Here is a 19496-nt window from a genome sequence, read left to right on the forward strand (position 1 = left end):
TAAAAGCAAAATCTCTTCCAAAAAATGCTAATATTCTGATAAGCAATTTATACAGCAAAGCATGCAAAACATTTTTGTGTTGTTGTTGCACACTGAATCACTTTTAACACACCATGTTAATTTTCCTCGCAGCTGATGCTACAAAATGAATCCAATTGAAAAGCAAGAAAATACAAATAATGCAATGTCTGTGTATGTTTGAAATTGTTATTTATTAGTCAGTGGAAATCTTTCTCTGATTGTCGATGTTTACCTCGAGTTTGACACATTCGCTCACGAAATGCTTTCTGCAAACTTGCTGATGGAAAAAAAAATTTTTTTAATTCTTGCTGACAACTTAATGAATGTATTACATGTGCAATCTGTGAATAAAGATGCTTTATTCATTAGGAATTTCAGTGTGAGAACACCAACACGACACTCATCTCTGAAATAAAACACACTTAGAATCAATTTTCAAAGCAAATTTTACAGCTGAAATACTTTTCATTGTATTTTAACACAGTAATGAGTGATGGCTAAGCATACTCATACTTAAATTAAACTACAAAAGCCTAGGAAATATTATGCACATACATCAATATTAACTATGTACTCTAAATTCTCATAAATGTCATAAAAATCACCTCTGCACTGAACTGACAGGACATAAAAACCGTCCTCCTCACCTCTCTCAGCTTCAGTACTGTGAGCCAGAGGCAGGAAAAGCTTGTTGCCATGGCGTCACTTGTCTGAGGTGCATTAAAAAATATCAATAACTCAAATGACTCACTGGATGACTGAATGGGCTGAGAAGGAAAAAAAAATAATATAAAAAAATAAAAAGAGCAAAGCTAACAATGACACTGATGCATCACACTCATAGTAACTCCATTAAACCCGACAATCTGTTAAAGTGACGTCACAGCAACTTTTACTAAAAGAACGACGACAAAATAAAATAGTATGGCTGCTTCTTGATGCTCCGTGGCTCAGTCCGTAAATGCTTCTTGAGCTTGTTTGTCTCGTGTGAGGGTGTGATTCGTTTCTCACCCCGTCCAACACTAAACTCAAGCTGTGGTAAATCAGAGTATCACAGCCACGCAGATCAGATGGCATTTATTTTCTCCGGCCAGCTGTTGTGATCAGAGCCCGCCTCCTCCGTCATTCGGTAGTGTGAGCTTTAGAGCAGCAGTGCGGCTGCTGCACGTTCTCCATCATCAGCCGGAAGGGGTTTCTCCTGCGCCGGCTCGCTTTCCCATCGTGCTCCCCTTTCTTCCGCCCCCGGCGCTTGCCCGAACCCCCGCAACTCGGCTCTGAAGGCAGTGGGGACGCCGCTGGGTTGAGTGGAGGTGGCGGAGGCATGGTGGACAGCTGTTTCTGTTTCTGTACCTGCTTCTCAAGGTGCTTCTGGATGGCGGAGCCCAGCACGGCCACTTCCACCACGGCACCGTACACCTCCCAGGTCATCCCTTTCTCATCCCAGCTCACTTCCTGCACTGGCTCCTCGCACTTCTCCTCGTCTTTTTCCTTACAGTTTTTCACATCCTTACTGTCCTCCCCTATGCTTTCTTTCTGGGTTAATTTCTCCACCTCTTTGGGTACTTCCTTCGTATTCTCTACGAGCTGTTCTCTACTTTCCTCCTCCTTCTCCTCCACTATCTTCTCTTCAATGCTCACCTCCTTCTTTATCTCCGGAAAAGTTGTGGCGACTGGAGTTCTCGGGGTCATGGGCGCTGTGGCGACGGAGCGAAACTCTACCTGCTGACCCACCTGCATCTCAGCGTCTTTTGTTTCTGTGCCCACACCTCCACATTTCCCAAAGGAGCTGGGGAAGTTAAAGGCCTGGTCCCCCTCAGGAGGGGTCATGGGACTGGTGGCCACAGACTGACACTGCACCACCTCCAGGCTCACTTGTGTTCGGATGTTGTGGCAGCCGAATGGAGCTGGGGATTCGGGGACTGGAGATTTTGGCACGGATACATCTCTCATGTCCACTCGTGCGCCTTTGTGAGCCACGGCCTCTGAATTGTCGGGTTCAGTGCAAACGTTTGTTTTCCCAGGTAGTTTTTGTGGCTGCTTTGGGCTCGATTTTTCCTGAGCAAGATCAGGAGCTACTGTGGTGGCCGATCCTTTTCTGTCCTCGCTCTTCGTATTACTGATGTTTTCTTCACCTTTCTCTGTTTCTTCTGTTTTCACCATGTCAGGCTCCAGGGTCTGAAAATGTGACTCAGCTTCCTCGTCATTGTTGCCATAGTGAGTGACCAAGATTGTAATGTCTTGATCCATGCTCCCCATCCTCTGCTGCGTGCATTGCTGGGTACTGTCCTCAAAGGTCCCCTGCGTTACAGCAGTAGCCAGACCACTGGTGGAACTCCCTACAGATTCATATGAACTCAAGCTCTTGGCACATTTCAAAGATTCGTCGTTTTTTGACACTTCTTCGGTACATTTTGTCGTTGTACAACTCTTCTTTTGGCCAGTCTCCCTTTGCTCCTCCTCCTTTTTTGTTTTCTCCTCCTTTTTCCCCGTCCCTCTTCCAATGAGCACTGGGAAAGCCGTGCTCGATGGTGTCTTTGGTGTCATGGGGGATGTGGCGACAGAGCAGAACTCCACTTGTTGACCCACCTGCAGTTCTGCATCGTGGGTGCCGGCAGCGGACGCAACAGGGTCAACTCCGTGTTTTCCAAAATTGTTTGGGAAGAAGAAGGAATGATCTCCTTCCGGAGGAGTCATGGGGCTGGTGGCAGCCGAGCAGCACTGGACTACTTCAAGGCTCACTTGCGTGCGCATGTGCTGCTGCCCAAAAGGGGCTGGAGAGCGAGGGTCGGAGGGGTCAGGAGTCGATGGCACAGGAACAAAGATGTTCACAACATCTGTTCCGTCTCCTTTGTCAAGAGCCACGTTTTCCCCTTCAGCATTTCCGTTACCCTGGTTGTTAGGAGAGACTGTGGCTTCATTTTGCGTAGCTACAGTTTGCAGGGTCACAGGCATGTCACCAGGCTGTGCACAGTCCTTAACTGGCTCAGAGGCCGACGGCTCAGAGCTTTTGCTATTGACTCCGCAAAACTCTGGATCTTTGGATTTTAGAGTTTTCTCTCTATTCCCAACAGAGCTGGCGTCCATGTGGAGTTTTGACTGACAGTCCTCTGAAGTTGTTGACTCTTGACATGTGCGTAAGGGACGTCCCTCAGCGGCAGCGCTGCTGTCTGAGCCTTCAGAAAGTCCTTCATTATTTGTCTTCTCGCAGGGCTGGCGGTCCTCCCTGAGAGCTCGCTTCTCATCCTTAAGGCTTCCCATTCTGTCTCTTCGGTAAGGTGGTGAGATAACCTGAGGGGCATAACACGGCACAGACACACTGTTTGTGCAAACTGTAACCAGAGACCAACCCACGCATGAGCGGAGGAGAAAACAATAGCTCCATCTTTATACAAAAACACATTTTCTGCGATACAGAAATTGCCAGGAAATCATTGTTGCTACTTTCTGGAAATGTGGGGGTTATTTTAGCACAAAAGGTACTTTTGGTAAACTCTTTATTTAAACTACTAAAATACCATGAATTCCTCTCCCACTGCTTGATTCGATACTAAGCCTCTCAGCTTACGAATACATCAACATACCTCACATTTGAATTCTGTTTTAGTTGTATCTCGTCACAAAACGCTACATACCATGCAGAGGAATCCAAATATGACCAACTAGAAGAAAGAATGAGCAAACGGCTGAAAATGTAGCGCGGAGACCTACCTCAGAAGCAAAGTCCGACCTCTCTGCAACACTTCTTCAGAACTGGGTCAAACATGGCAAAAATCGCAACCCCCTGAGTGAGAGCAACATCTGTCTGTGCATCTCTCCGCCCCCCCACCCCCCAAAGTCTGATTGATTCTGATTGCACCGGCTACAGGTTTGTCTCTAGAAGAATCTATCTTAGGCAATCCTCGCTCTTTCAGGCTGCGGCTGTCTATGGGAGAGAGAGGAAAAAAAGAAAAAAAAAAGAAGAAGCTTCACATTTCCAGTTTCCCTGGAAACCAGCGTTGAGCTCTGGTAACCGAGTGGGAATGTAATGACAAAATCTGTGCTCTGCTCTCTAATCATACGTAAATCACTGTAATTAACCGCAGGTTCTCACCGCCACACAATGGCAGACGGCGAGCAGATAGATAAACTTTTGATCTGGGAGAAGTGGCTTTTCACATTAGAGAAGACACTTGCGACGAGACGCTCGTGTCAACGGGATTAAGTGTTGAAAGCCAGTGGGACGCAAAAGTGTGTTACATGTGTGTTCAAGTAAAACATTTATCTGTGAATGTGTGCGAGGCCGCGTGTGCTTGCAAGCTCTCGATGTGATACGAGAAGATTAATTGCAAAAATTCCAGAAAAAGTCACTCGCATTGGACATTTTGTATAAGATATACGAGGAATTTTCTTCTGCTTCCAAAATATAATAAGACAGAAGAGAATTTCAGCTTGAAGGAGCCTGGAGGAAGCAGTGAAGAAGAGCCTCCCACACAGCGAACCACTTCTAAAACCAAGGCTTTCATCCTGTTCGCCCTTATCCCTTTATTCCAGCACTGCAAGCAGAATCGCTTTTGTAATTCTCATGAAGGTTTTATGTATTATTTTGGATGTATATGTATGTTGGATTAAACCCTCCTCCGTCTTGGTTTTACCATCGCTGTGAGCATGGCAGGAACAGCATGTACTGGCAGAAAGGAGGCTCGCTCTCAATTCGAAGGCCACAACCAATCACACACCGGCCCTGAGTTCTGTTGCCTAGCGACGATGTAGTGCGACGGAGGGAGGTGTGTGGCTGAGCACTAAGGTAGACAAGCTCCGATCGCACTCCCATCAGGAGCGATCGGCCCGCCAAAGGCCAATCTCCTCAGCAATGTGCCGGTAATGATGACCGTGGTGATTCATTGATGAGTGCTTTCAACAGCGCACAGCAGCAGCACCGCCACAGAGCGAGTGCTAATACAGTTAGCTGCGGTGCTAGCTGCACAGTGTGTGTGTGTGTGTGTGTGTGTGTGTGTGTGTGTGAGTGTGTGTGGGGGGGCGGGGGAGCACATTTCATGAACCTTAGGGGAGAAGTTGTTCTCTGTTTATTTGCCAAAAATAAATGCACATTCTCGAATGTGTTATGAAGAGTGAAAATAAATACAAGCAGAAAACTGGAAGAAAACACATTTCGTAAAAGATTCCTTGCTGGAATGTTCGCTCGTGTGTGTGTGTGTGAAAAACACTTAAGATTTTCTATCCCACAAGTGATTGGTTGTGTTAAGAGTCATCGTTGATGATCAAACGTTCAGCTCGAACTGTTCATTTGGGCTCCATTTTCTGTCCGAACTCCTTGATGGTGTCTGTGGCCTTGTCAGCAGCTTTTCCAATGACCGCCTGAGTCTGCCTGCTGGCTTCTTGTGCAGCTTTAACAAGTCAAAACATATAGGAAGAAAAAAAAAGAAATGAAAACATGAAGAAACATCCTCAGGAGGTTAAATAAGTCATTATAACAAAATAAATAAAGTTAGGCAAAATTTCACTAAACATTTGTTCACGACATAAAACATTCATAGTAGATGTTTTGTCTGCCAGTTTTCCCTCCTGAGCTGTGGATTTCTATAGCTCCTCCAGAGTTAATTTTTCATAATTGGGAAGTGAAGTATATATTCTCTTCACTTCCCAATTATGAGCGACTTTGTTTGAGTCTATATAATCTCAATACAGTACATTGAATTTTGTTGTTGCATTCTCTCAAACTGCACAAAATAAGGGGTAGGAATCATTTTGCAAGGGACAGAATCTAATTCTTAGTGTAAAGAAATCATTTCACTTATGCTCCAGTTCTAAAAAAGACATTTAACAAACTTTTATTTTACTATCAAGTGACATACAGTAAGTAAATACTGGTTTCATAATAATTCAAGTGACTTTCTATCTGAAGGCTCAAATCGCTTGGTGTGGGAAAGATGTCTTTTTGTATTTTTTAAATTAACCTATGAAAAAAAAAAAACCTGACTTCTTCAAAGTAACTTGCATATTAAAACTATTCATGGCGAAAGCAATGTGTTACCTGTGCTAACGGTTTCTTTGGAGGAGTCTGCCACCTGCTGTACAGCCTCTTGAGCTGCCTGCACTAGAAACACATCACAAGATCTATTGGAAGTAACACCGAAAATGTGTCCAGCATTTCACATCTAATAAGACACGCTGCTGGATTAGCCCCGTGTGATTGTACCTGCAGTCTCCGTGACCCCCTTTGCAGCCGAGTGGCTCGTTCCTTTCAGGCTCTCGAAGGACTTCTTAAACGAGGCCATGGCTCCCGTCTTTGACTCTGCAGCTTCCACAGATCTGTGTGATCCAAGAGGGACGGGAGGGACTGTTTAAAACAGCCCCCCCCACCGCCCCTTCCACAAAAACACACACCCACCTATTTGAGCCCTAAGCCTGCACGCTCCAGATGGATTAACTGAGATAAAACCCTCCTCCCCCCAAAAAAAAGGCTGGTTCAGACTGGCATCCCAAGAATGACAGCATTCTTGCCATTGGGCTCGAGCCTACTCAGCAGATTTTCCACATCCAGACCAAACCCCCAGACAGCAAAAAAAAAAAAAAACAAGCAACAATGCTGAACAATGAGGCAGACAGTCATTTCAAGCAGAGAAAGAATGCAAAGAGTACATTTGTTTTTCAAACTTTTTATTTACAGAGGATTTGTTGTCTGGCTTAACACAGAAACCTTTACAGTGACAAGACCTGCAATTTAAAGCACATATTGATATGACAACCATTATGATTCCAAGACAGAATATATTGACTTTAACTTGTTAAAATTTTTATTGCACACAAACACACACACGCAGACGCACGCACGCACGCACGCACGCACACACACACACACACACACACACACAAACATGTACACTCTGTTGGCTTCTAACAGATAGTGTAGCGGAATGATTTCACGAGTAACTATAAAGATACAATGTAAAAAACTCTTACTTCAAAAACAAGCTCATCTCCAAAGAAATCCAAAAGAAGAAAATGAAAAAAAAAGAAAACACAAACAGGCATCATCGACATTTAAGATATTATTGTTCTCATATCTGCTTGCAACAGGTCATATTTACTCATTTATTGTTATTTTTTCCCACTCCCAATGTCTCATTGGAAGTTGATGAACATCTATTGCACATTTCTAGATACAGATACGCACGTGTACAAAGTCACAAGTCCCGGCTCTGGTCTCATTTCATTGGGAGGGAATCAAGGAAATGAGACCGAGAAGACGAATCCTACATTTCAATAAATACCTACACCCAACACATTACATTAATAACATGACATTTACAATATATAATAATATTAAAAGATTTGTCTTGAAGGAAGAACATTTTTCACTGGGAATGCTTGTCATTTTTGTTGGATTTTGTTATTTATTTATTTATTTTTTTTGCAACAGGGATATAATTGTAATAGTTTCAGCATTTGTCCTTTTATTATTAGAAATGTTATTGTGCTGCTGGTTGGATGATGGTTTGGACGTTTGCATTTATGCCTCTGGCTCGTAGTCCTGGCTCTCCTGGTGGAAAAGAAGAAAAAGGAGACGAATGTGAGAGATAGACGGGTCACATTTGTTGCACATAAAGATTTTAACTGGTGGTATTGCCAAGCTGCTTTTACTGAGAAGAGTGTCTGAGAGAGTACGTAATGTGTGAAAAGAAAAAAAAAAGAAGCTGGTCAAATTTCAACAAACTTATCTGACGATTCAATGGTAAAACGCATAAAGATCCATTTTATATGATGATAGGAAAGTTAGACTGCATGGAAGTAAAATATAAAAGAACAAATTAAGGATTATATGTTTGCAATTTAGATGGGATTGTGGAGCCAGTCTAAATCAAATATATACATACAAATAGGTGTATATATTATTATTATATATATGTACACATATACACTTCAAGTTTGAGTCCATGGTTCTCGACTGAAAAAAGGCACACCGCCCCCTCTGGATTGGAGGTCAGACGCTGTCTGAAGCAGTGATTTCCAGCCAAATAGTGCCATTTCATAGGACAGTCAAGTAGCTGTTGCCTTAAGTTGCTATGAAAATGTGATTTATATCAAGCATGACTTAAACAACATTTTGACTTTGCATCTGACACCATGAAGTTAGCCTCTTTTCTCTTTAAGAAGCCCGTCGTCACAACAGTACTTCTCCGCTATGCCATTTAGGATGAGTTGTAGGAGCGTTTGCATGATAAGCTCAGCAGACTCTCAGCTCCATCAGGTGTTTGGAAATTTCTACCGCCGCTGGTCTAGTGGAGCTGAGTGGGGAAAATACTGACTGAAGTGCCAAGGAGGAGCAAACTTTTCTGGCATCCCCCAATGGCTGCCATGGGGAGATTCAAAGGGTTTCGCAAACACGAATGAAAGGATCAAAAACAGCACTCCAGGTATGTTTCTGATGAGGGAATAATATTACAACAAGCGCATATAGCACAAGAGACACATAAAGCACAAAAAAGTCGACTTTGTATACTACCCCATAAGTACCTTGGTGTTTTGTTCACAACTGATGGTGGATGGATGGACGGATTAGGGTTTCATTTGCACAACTGAAACCCCGTGATGAGAAAGGAGCAATACTTTGAGGGGGATCTTAAAATGTAGATGGGGATCTATATTACAGGCTCATTGCCAAGAGTGATGTCACTCTATTGTAACTGAGCTTCAGTGATCCAGCCAACAGAGGGCAGCACAATCCTGCATGAGCATGGTGGGAGAGTTGTGTGCACATTCCCTATTTGCTTGTAATGTACACTGCTCTATTTAGCGCAAAAGAAAAAAAAACAAACGGTAAATGCACATGAGTTCTGCTGGTTTAAAATTAATGCAACACGAAAAAGATGATGCCTTGAAAAAGTGTTTTAAGGCGACTTTCACTGTGCAGCAGTAAGAATTCACATTTACAACAACACAGGGAGACCCTGACATTACCCACAATGCACGAAGGCACAGAGCGTCATCGCCACACCCATTGAGACAGAGCTCGCACATCACTTGTGTAGCAGAAAATGGGGGAGGGGAAAGAGATGCAGAGGAGTGGGAGAAAGACGAGACAGAGGAGAGCAAGGATGATGCATGCTAATGCCTGCAGGAGCCTGTTCTAGGATTCAATTAGAATTTATTAATATTATTCATATATTAGCCCTAGCAGAAAATAAAATTAAAAAACAGCTGTAAGTAACTGCACTGTAAGGTCTTCAAGTCTTATCTAATTTTCCTTATTCTTTTTTTTTATCTTAACTAAAACTCCCAGAAAATCATGACTTATTTACTTGTAACACTATCCATATAATCTGTGTTGTGGGGTATTTACTACTGAGGCTATTTAAAATCTGCTTTCAAAGCCATTGACTCTGCACAGTTTGTCTTGCCCCTGACAGTCAAATTCCAAAAATAACCATCTGTGTCGGACTCACATCCTGCCTGTATCTATGAACAGAACGACGACGCGCACACACACGCACACACACACACTCTGTTGCTGGTAGGTGGTGGTATAGTCAGTGTACTCCATGTACCCTTTGTGACAAATGGCTGGGAAAGTCTTCCGATATTATTCCTAGAAAAAGAAAAGAAAAAAAAAAGAACTGCGACCTCAGTGTTTGAGAGGAAGACAAGTGGAGGGCAAATGTGAAGGGCTGTTGAAATACAATCCAGCTTGAATGCAACGCATGTGAATACCGATGCGCCTCCATCTACTGTAAGTGAATGGACTCGTCCCCGCCTGCGACCCAGTGTTTTACATAACACACAAAAAATGCTCTCTGTGGTACAGTCACTGGTTCATGCGAGCACGGTGACGTGTGACTTTCGAAAGAATAGACATGAGGGAGACATTCGTGGCTTATGTTGTGCCGGTTACCTGCTGGGACTCATCATATGCTTCCCCCTCTGGCTCCAGCATCGCCTCTCCTTGGCCCTCCATGGCCTCCTGCCCGTACTCCTCAGGCTGCAGGAAAGGTGAGAGATGAAAATGAGGCGGGAACAGATTCACAGAAGCAGCACAAATTAAACATATTGGCTTATGAAGATACGTGCTTTGACATGTGTTTAAATAGTAAAATGTTTTCTTCATAAAGCCCCGTGTCTCTCGTTGTGAGATCGATTTCGGTTTCTCTTTGGGATAAGAAAAGTAAAGTACAGACATGCAACCATTTAGCTCTAAAAAACAACGGAAAGCTCTAAACCCATGAAAAATCTCTACATTTGGCTTGTGGCATGTTGTATTTCACTTAGTTGTACAAGTCAGCTCCAATTTCAGATCAAACCCAATGAAAAGTCAGATAGCTTTGGGAAGAACCAAACCTGCTCTCAAAATCCAACATGGCTGCCTCGTGCCTAAAATATTAAAACAGTTGCAGAAATTTATTTCAGCACTTCTGTCAGTTTGCATTAGGAAAGTCTCACACGTGACCCTGTGTTCCAGTTTCAATGCTTTATTTGAAAGGGAAATTAAATGTTGTGGTTGTAATTGCTGTGGGCAGGAATGAGCTCCAGAAGCAGTCAGGCTTGCAACAAATCTAAAAAAAAAGCCTCTGACTGAAGAAACGGTTGCTATATGACAGGACAGTATCATGACTGCCATGACATGCATGTCCAGGACGACACCATCAGCCGTTGGCAAGCAGATCCAAGTTCCCACTTTACAAGAAAAAAGCGAATGCCACAATGATAATATCAGACTGAAGACTGAGAACAATGCTTATTTTTTTTCAGGATGTGCTCATGCTGATGCTGTGCATAAATATTACTGGAAGTGTTTTTATATAATTTGAATTGGTTAATATTGGGCTGTTTCTCATCTAACATTCAGATATGGTTTTAACCGTAGCTTCTGTTTCAATTAGCTAGAAATTTGCGTCACTTACAAACACTTGGTCAATTAGTTAAGAAGCTGTAAAAGATGTTAATAGAGATGTAGCTCCATGTTGTACTTAATGACAACAGTTAAATTTTACAGTACTTTTATTTGCCTAAAGTCAAGATGGGTGGTCAAGCATAAGAAAAGCAAACATATGAACACCAGCAAGTGAATTTTGTCACGTTGATTATGAAAGCAAGTGCTCAGCCTACCACTTTAGTCTGAATGAATCCATTGAAAAGCCTCTTTATTTCCTTTTAAACCACATTTGTAAGGACAATTCATTCATGGGTTGAGCAGCAGTCTTGATTATGTGGATTGCATGCAAATCATCTTTGCTTGTGGCAAAGGCCTCAGTGGAAATACAAAACTTGTGATCACAGGAGTTTACCGTAATGCAGAAAGATCCCAAGATTAAACTCTGCAACCAGTCGCAATCACATTTCTCCTCTCTTAGGAACCAAACATTATCTTCTAAGGTGATAACATCCAATTTGTTGCAGTTTTTTTTTTTTTTTACGAAGAAGTCCTCCATGGTGTGAGTTGGAGATGACGAAATGGACTGCCTGCCCCCCTCAACCACAGCTTGTCAACACACACTGGCTGACTTGTGTGTTGCGCTGCGAAAACACTTCAACCACCAACTTTTTCAACTCTGCCGCAGTAGTAGTTTGTAGTAGCAAACAGCTACTTGTTTGCTACTACAAACAAATAATTGACCAACCACAAATTTACCCAGTGTTTGTGTAAAAATGAGTAAAAAGAACAAAGTTCATCATATCCACAGGCATTACTTGTTGACATGGTCAACCCATAAAGTCTGCGTTTCACCTATCAAAATAAAATAAATGGATCAATCATCATATCCAATGTTTGTTTTAGACATTTGTGTTAATGCAATGACACTGTAGCTTTAAAACAAAGAAGATTTTAAATATCTGTCTTTGAATTGAGAGGGAAAATAATTTCAAAGGGTTTTTGTGTTACTTCATTACTGCAACGCTGCCGGGTTTGGCCTGAGCAGCTGATGCATGTTGTGAAAAAGGACACTGTTCACAATATGCATCAGCTTTTGCCCCACCTGCTTTGGCTGGCCCTGAAAACAAAGCTAGTGGGTCACACGTCATTTATTTTTAAACCCAGCACTAATCAAGTCAATTAGGCCACAGAGGAAGAACAGGCTGTAATCCTTTGTGCTCTGGCAAGATAGTGTCTTTGCTGCAAATCCACCACTGAGATTAACATGGCCTTAGAGGATGCACCATGGGATACCACCACAAAGACACACCTAATCAGATGGATCACCGATTGTGAAAAAGTGAACGAGATATAAACTGATTTCGATAATATTTTACGATTGGTTGTATGTCTTTACGTAGACACAGTAGAAACATTTCATTCAGGCGCTCACAAAAATTTTTATATCGTAATATTTAAAAAAGTTCTTCTTCGTGCTCTCAAGGTATAAATGGAAGATTCTACGTTTCATTTTTCTAGCTATGTAGCCAACCACGTCCCTCACTGTTACTGAAACTGTATGAACTCCTCAAAACCTTTTAAGGTGTCCATAAGCCAGCAAGACATTAGCAGGATATCCTCTGAGAAGAGTTAGTCAGCAAATCTCAGAGATGGATTAGATTAGACTGAGATTAGAGGTGCTTTGAACTCATTCATCTCTTCTTACTCTTTGCTATGGGCCTCAAAACATTCCTGAAGCTTTTAAAACGTGTGAAAAACACTTTTTTAAGTCTGTTTATGTGAAAAGGTTTTTGTAAAATTTGTAGCGCGACGTCTCAATATCCATCCTGCAGCTAGTATGACTTACTAATATTTCCTGAACCACATTTAAGGAGAAAAAAAACATAACTAGCTTTGACAGAAATGTTCAGACTCCGTTCTGACAATAAGGCACTCTTCTATAGTTTGTTAATTTTCAAATGTCTGGCGGGGTTGTTTTAATGTATTGAGTGATTGGTGTGTCAGTGCGAGTAAATTGCTCAATACAGCGTGAACAGTGTAACAGTCTGCTGTTTTATCACTCGTATGCATCGAGCCACTGAGTGGGCAAAGAGAACAAGCTGTCAGATTTATTATGTTAGTGAAACAGTGGAGAAAAGACCAGCGTTTACCTTTTCACAGACAATCTGAATAGTTAGGCCAAATGTGACTTTGATAACAGTGGAAGACCAGTTTGTGTACCAGGTGAAGAAACCATTAAATATAATTGACTCAAATTTCAGTCACAATTAGAACATTGAGAACTAAATATGTAGAGTGGAATAATTTAAAGTAACCCATCTTCACCGATTGTATCATTTTTATTGGCATGTTGGTTTCATCACAGTGATAATAGGTTAGGTTACCATTCTAACCCTAACCCTTACCATTCTTCCTACTTAACTGTGTGACTGAAATGTAAGACAACGCAAGTATGATTTTATTTGATTAATTAATTTAATTGAATGGAAGAACACAAAGCAGTTTGTGTAGAGCAGACATTTTATGTTTTTGTTATTTTAAGTTTATTTTCACTTCGGTTGCATGCTTTTTAACTTGCTTTTCAGTATGTGTTACTGTCCCTTTAAGATCCACGGTTTTGTTTTATTCTTTGTGTTTCAAATACTTTTTTTTCTTCATTGTCTCGTGATGTCTAGTCAAACAACAGGCCTTGTTCTGATTTTGGATTAAAATTGAACAAACTCTTATCGTTTTTGTGAAATTAAATTTACTTTTTAAGAGACGCCGGCCTCGGGTAATAGATCTGCGCTTAGATTCTTTTCGACCCATAAACTAACCATAACAGGATTTTAGACTCTGGATGCTGGTCACCATTAGCATCTATGGTTACGGCAATTCAGCAAAAAAATAAATAAAAAAATTAAAAATCCATGTCTCATATGATGGGGGATTTTTAGACAGACCCGCTGCACTCACGTTCATGTCAGTCGGGAACTCGTCCTTCTTCACCAGACCAGTGGCAGCAACGATGTTCCCCATCGCTCCGGTGGTCTTCTCAGCCACTGCAGACACACACACACACACGCACACACACACAAATGTAACTCTATCCCGCTAAACCCTACAGATACACTAAAAGCAAAATGCTGTCCTCTTGTGTTTCATAATTGACCTTCACTTAGCCTCGTAATGAGTGAGCTTTTAAACGATTTAGGTTTCGCTACAATAAGGAAATGATTATTTCTTAGTGTAAGAATGACATTTTTAAAATGAAAGATAAGCAGGGACTCATCTGGAGTCTGCTGATTTTACACTTGACTGCCGATTGAAAACAAACAAACAAAAAAAAAATCCAATCTTTTGTCCAGTCAGTGAACACACCACACCTAAGCCTTCATATGCGGTGCTAGAAACAACACTCTTTGGTGGGGAAGTTGTAACGGAAGAATGACGATTTAGCTACTTTCTGAGAAATTAAGTCAATGATCAAGAAAAACTGGAAATTATATATTTCTTAAATTGGCATGTTGACTTCTCCTGCAGTAACAACAAGAGGTGAGACCTTTCCAGACAGCATAAGTTGAACATGTTACTGCAACAGTCCAGTTTTATGTCTCTTGGAGGACATCGAATTAGAAAATTGTAAACCCCATAGTTAGTATCAGGGTCTATTTAGAGGGAATACACACAGCTAGCAGCTAGCAATGCTAACCCTGCTAACCACGCTAAATGCAAGTATAAACCGCTAAAGACAGTTTAGGGTGTCACCTCTGGGATAATTTTGTTGAAGGTGAAATCCTGTTAAACTGCGGAGCTGTGTAATGACCGCTCCTCCTTACGCACATTGTGTTGCTACCTCCACCTCTAGGAGGTAAAATGATTTATGATTGTTCACAGAAAGCCTGCTCCTTTTAGGATCAATGTATTCAAAAAAAGATTTATCAGCTTAACAGTTGATCATAAATTGGAGCTTTTTTCTCAAACATTTGGTTGGAATTGGCTGATATTGATTTTGAGTGGATTCTGTAAAAAAAAAAAAAAGTAGTACAAAGAGACATTTCACTGAGTATTCTGCGAAATGGCTCTTTTAACATTTCAAGATGTGCAAAACAGAAAGAGAAAAGTTACAAAGATATAATCTTTCATGTAAAGAAATGCAGCATAATTCTTTCTGAGCTGCTTTGAAACCTCTGTTTCATAACCTGATGAATTTTGCTGTGTTTGTACATTTTCATTGATTCAGAAAGAAGCAGCTCTGTGGCTTCCAACTGTTTCTGTGAAAGCCATTGTTTTATTGCTATTAGCCCACACAAAGGGGGTGAGCTGCACACAATCAGACACTGTCCACAAAACCTCTCGTCTGTGCATCTCCTATTAACATGCTATTGACAGACGGAAACCTCACCTGTGCCCACGCTGTCTTTGGCCTTGGTACCTGAAATACGGAAAGAGGGAAGAAAATTGGTCGGAAAAGGAACTTGACTCCTCCGGAAACTCTTTGCTCGTGTCTGCTTGGGTAAAAAAAACAAACATATTTGCTAAACTTTGTCTCAGTAAACTGAACTGAAAGTCGTCCGGTTCAGTCTGCATTTCAATTTACGTCCAGTTGTCGTCAAGACGCGTAGCCTGACTAATTGAACGCTTTCCAGTATTTACTTCTGAGGTTCTTCCATGATGGTCATGTACTTATTCTGATTACATCTGAAGTGTCACTACCAAACAGAATTAGCTTAAAATGAAGTAAAACAGTGCTACTTTTCATCTATTATTCACTGACCGCATGATATAAACGAGAAGCATTAACCTTTCAGGTTTCTCAGTGGTTATACCGGGAGAGGTTATAAAACTTTATAGCCAGTTTAAACTACGACGCAGCCATTGTTCAAGTCTCTGACCTTTGGTAGACCTCATTCATCTACGCTGAACTCCATCAAACTATTAAGGCAATCTACTGTGTGCCTACTGATCACTCAGTGCCTGTCATCCTACGTGGTGCTCAGCACACCCTTCTTTTGGCTACTGAGGGCTGAGAAAAGACAAATGTGGATGAAGTGCAGAGTTGAACCCTGAAAGAAAACATATCAGAGTGGTGCAAACATACCATAGCTGTGATTGGAATATCAAGATGATACCGACATGCATGGAAACACATGTGAAATACAGAGTTATATAAAACACCCTGAAACAAAATATTAAGTCTAGAAAGAAATGCAATAAAGAAATGGGAGTGACTCCTTCTATTTGGCTTTTCAGCCTTGAGCAAAGGTCAAATAAATAAAGTTCTATTTATATTTATAGGGAAAAATATATTTGAATGGAAGGGCTAATCATTTTTAGTAACCTGCAATATATTACTATTGTATTTAAATATGTGTTGTAGTCTCCCCCAAAAGTATTATTATTCCTGATAGAGATGCTTAAAAAGTCTTTAAAAGTCACAGCTGCACATGCTAACAACAAAAATAAGCCACAATGAGATTTTATTAGTGGCTCGCCATTCGTTAATGCAAATATATATATATATCTTTTTCTGATATAACATGTGTCAGTCATGCCAGGTTACACTGATAACACCTTCGGTGTGAATGCTCTTACTGAGTGAAGACAATTTTAATTTGGCTTTTTCCAGTCACTGAGGGGTTTTAAATGAAGTGTGAGGAACCAGAGATATGTAAAAAACTTGAGAGGAAACAGATCTGTCTTGTTTAGGCTGGAAGAAAATGAGGAGGAGGAGAGAGAGATATATAGATCATTACAGGAAGTTACTCTGTTGAATTCTTTTAAACTTTGGATTTGAAAATATTGGCAACCTTTTGGAAATCAGAGTTGATGAGAAATCGGCCACAAACTCTTGAATGCTGGATTTCAAGAAACATTTGCTTTCCACAAAAAAAATAAATAAAAATCTCAAGAGCCATATGCAGAAAAACATGCCAAGAACCGAAAATAATTGCATCTAAAACATCTTATAATGCAAATTATAAGTGCTTCTGCTGATCAGAAAGCCTAGGGACTTTTGAGAAGTAATCTAAGACTCTCTGTCTTCCTGAATTAAACGTAAAATATTGCTCAGTGGATAATTTCTCATAGCTACTTTTCAAAATAGCTACAAAAAAAAACAAAAAAAAAAACAATTCCCTAAATTTACTAATGTCTAAGTAAGATAAGTGTTCAAAACGACTGGAACTCTGACAAATGTGGCGAGACAAGAACTTAAGTTTATCTTACCGCCACACAAATAAAGTAGCGTGGCAAGAAAATCTTAAAAGCCCATCAGCGGAGGATGGCAGACCATTCTTTCAGAGTGAGAATATACTGCCACAATAAAAGTTTAATTATATCTAAGGGATTTTGCACATCTTTAGCAAGTACTTTTTTTTTTTTTACTTTATGACTTCTGTGACTAAAAATATAATTAGTATCATCAATATTTAAGCACAGAAAAGAATTGCCAAGCGTTGATGTAACAGCTATGATTCAGAGAAGCGATATGTAAGTTTTTCTACTCTTACGTTAGATATGTGGTATATGAATCAGTGAATTTGCCTGTTTACTGCAACGTGAATTGCATGCTGCTTCCTCCTCCTTGCCTCTCTCATTTTGCTCAGCTGGGTGGGTGGTCTTCAGTAGCAGCAGCTGTCAAAAGGAAGGTCTCAGATGAATCAAATCGCTGCTACCCCTCCTCCAAGAGGAGCCTCCGAGCAAACACATAAGCAGTTTTCCAGGGCACCACCAGGCCCAACATGCAGCAACAGAGAAGAAGCAAAAATTGCCCCCTTTTTCCCCCCCTTGCTGCTCAGTGTGGGCACAATAGAAATGAGTCTGCCTATGTTGTGACTGCAGTCTGACATATTTGGAGTTCTGTTGAAAGTCGGGGGGCACTGTGCTAAATGTGCTGGGTAGTAGGATGTCATCTATAGACTGGCAAATCTGACAACGTTGGCTAAAAATAGGCAAGGTTCTCTGAATGCAACAAAAAGTGCTAACCATTGCAGAATAACCAGAACAAGCTGATGAATTCAGAGGGGCGAGGGGTTCACTGCTATTCTTACTCCCTGAACTTCATCATAATGTGTCACATTACAGCCAGAAATCTCAATGTGTTTTAGAGGGATTTCATGTCACAGCCCAACACAAAGTAGAGCACAGTTGCAAAATGGAAGCAAGCTCAGATTTAGAGATCGGGAGACGAGCTCCGTCGTCCGGGGAAGGCTTAGATTAGAGCTGCTGTTCTTTAATCCCGGCGCGCCTCACTCTGGAGGTTTTTCAGGGCTGTATAGCCCTCCTAGCCAAAGAACGCCTTGGGAATCCCCAGAGTGAGTTGGAGAGTGTCTCTCTGATCCTGGACTATAATCCAGTCATTGATAAGCAGAAAATTGTGGATGGATAGTTGTCCTGTCAAAAGATTATCCCTCTTGAGCTGTGGGTCTGCAGCTCCCCCAGAGACACCATGGGTCCCTTTTGCTCCTTCGTTTATAAATGCTGTCCTTGTCCTTAAACACATGTGGACTCTATTTACTAGCTAGGTGACTTCTGAAGTGAAATGGGTGAACTATTTAGAGGTTTAGAGGTTTCTAAATAGTTCACCTATATTATATTTTTTCTCATGCCAGGCATAAGAAGAAATATGCCTGGCATATTTTTACTTATCTTTCTTCTTCCAATCAGCAATTATGCACTTCCTGGTATTGGTCTAGCTCATAAAATTCTGATGTAATATGTTGAAGTCTCTGGCTATGATGTGACAAAATGTGAAAAAGTTCCAGAACGAGTAAAACCTCTGCAGAAACAGCCAAAACAGTTCCCTAAAATTGTGACTTTTTACATGTATTTAATAATCCCCAGAGTATTTAAAATTAATATAACTAGTCATTACATAGAGATATGCATCAGTTTTTGTTTCCTCTATGATGTTGTGTTTTAAATGTAATTTTAAACATCAACTCTTTGGATTCAAAAGTGGCAGAGTGAAACACCGAAACAAAAAAAATGACTTAAAGAAACAGATCTTAAAATAAAGAGAGGATCAAGTCTTTCTTACCATAGTTCTATATGAAAGAACCATGTTTTTCGGACTATAAGCTGCTACTTTTTTCCCAAGCTTTGAACCATGCATATTAATAAAGTCCTTAATATTTCTGTGTTTTTGTGAAAAACCGAGAGCGGCGGAGATATCAGCGGCTTATAGCCCGATGAGGCTTATATACATTTTCATTTTTTATTTTTTTTTAATTGTAGGTGCGGCTTATAGTACGGTGCACTCTATAGTCCAGAAAATACGGTATTTACTACATAGCAGCATATGACACTAAGAACATTACTGAAGCTGTATTCTACAAAACAGATCATATTATGCAGAAATAATTGTTCTTGCACCAAAATCTTAATAAAAGCTTCCTTTTTTTCCGTTTTTTACTAATATCAATTTCTAATTTACTTTCCCTTCAATATATTTTGCATGCTTATTTAATATTTTGGATTGCATTAGACTTTAGCTACAAATTTGTAAGCTACATTTCAAAAAAAGAGATGCAAATACTTGGGCAAGTAAATACGAGCAAGGTTAAAGAAAATCAGCCTGTACTAAAAAATGTATATATATATATATATATATATATATATATATATA

At 40.7% G+C, this 19496-nt stretch overlaps 2 protein-coding genes across 3 annotated transcripts in view; both read right to left on the bottom strand.

The window, feature by feature from the left end:
* Nucleotides 1-82: 82 nt before the first annotated feature.
* Nucleotides 83-4962, bottom strand: gprin1 (G protein regulated inducer of neurite outgrowth 1). 2 transcript variants are annotated; one of them, XM_016676136.1, is made up of 3 exons: nucleotides 3730-4962; nucleotides 2329-3309; nucleotides 83-2295 (listed from the first exon to the last, which is right to left on the bottom strand). In XM_016676136.1, exons 2-3 carry the CDS (start codon nucleotides 3277-3279, stop codon nucleotides 1144-1146), a joined length of 2103 nt encoding a protein of 700 aa, XP_016531622.1. In that variant the 5' UTR covers nucleotides 3280-3309; nucleotides 3730-4962; the 3' UTR covers nucleotides 83-1143. The 2 variants fall into 2 exon arrangements, with proteins under 2 accessions (XP_016531622.1, XP_007561597.1); XM_007561535.2 differs by having other exon boundaries at nucleotides 83-3309.
* A 1699-nt stretch (nucleotides 4963-6661) lies between these two features.
* Nucleotides 6662-19496, bottom strand: part of sncb (synuclein, beta) — a 15036-nt gene continuing 2201 nt past the window's right edge. The window contains exons 3-6 of the mRNA XM_007561537.2: nucleotides 15273-15302; nucleotides 13844-13929; nucleotides 9911-9997; nucleotides 6662-7561 (exon numbers count right to left, since the gene is read on the bottom strand). Of these exons, the coding sequence (XP_007561599.1) occupies nucleotides 7532-7561; nucleotides 9911-9997; nucleotides 13844-13929; nucleotides 15273-15302 (233 nt within the window). The 3' untranslated portion in view covers nucleotides 6662-7531. The remainder of the gene's footprint in view (nucleotides 7562-9910; nucleotides 9998-13843; nucleotides 13930-15272; nucleotides 15303-19496) is intronic.

Source organism: Poecilia formosa, unplaced genomic scaffold (assembly GCF_000485575.1).
Source record: "Poecilia formosa unplaced genomic scaffold, Poecilia_formosa-5.1.2 Scaffold128, whole genome shotgun sequence".
NCBI lineage: Eukaryota > Metazoa > Chordata > Actinopteri > Cyprinodontiformes > Poeciliidae > Poecilia > Poecilia formosa.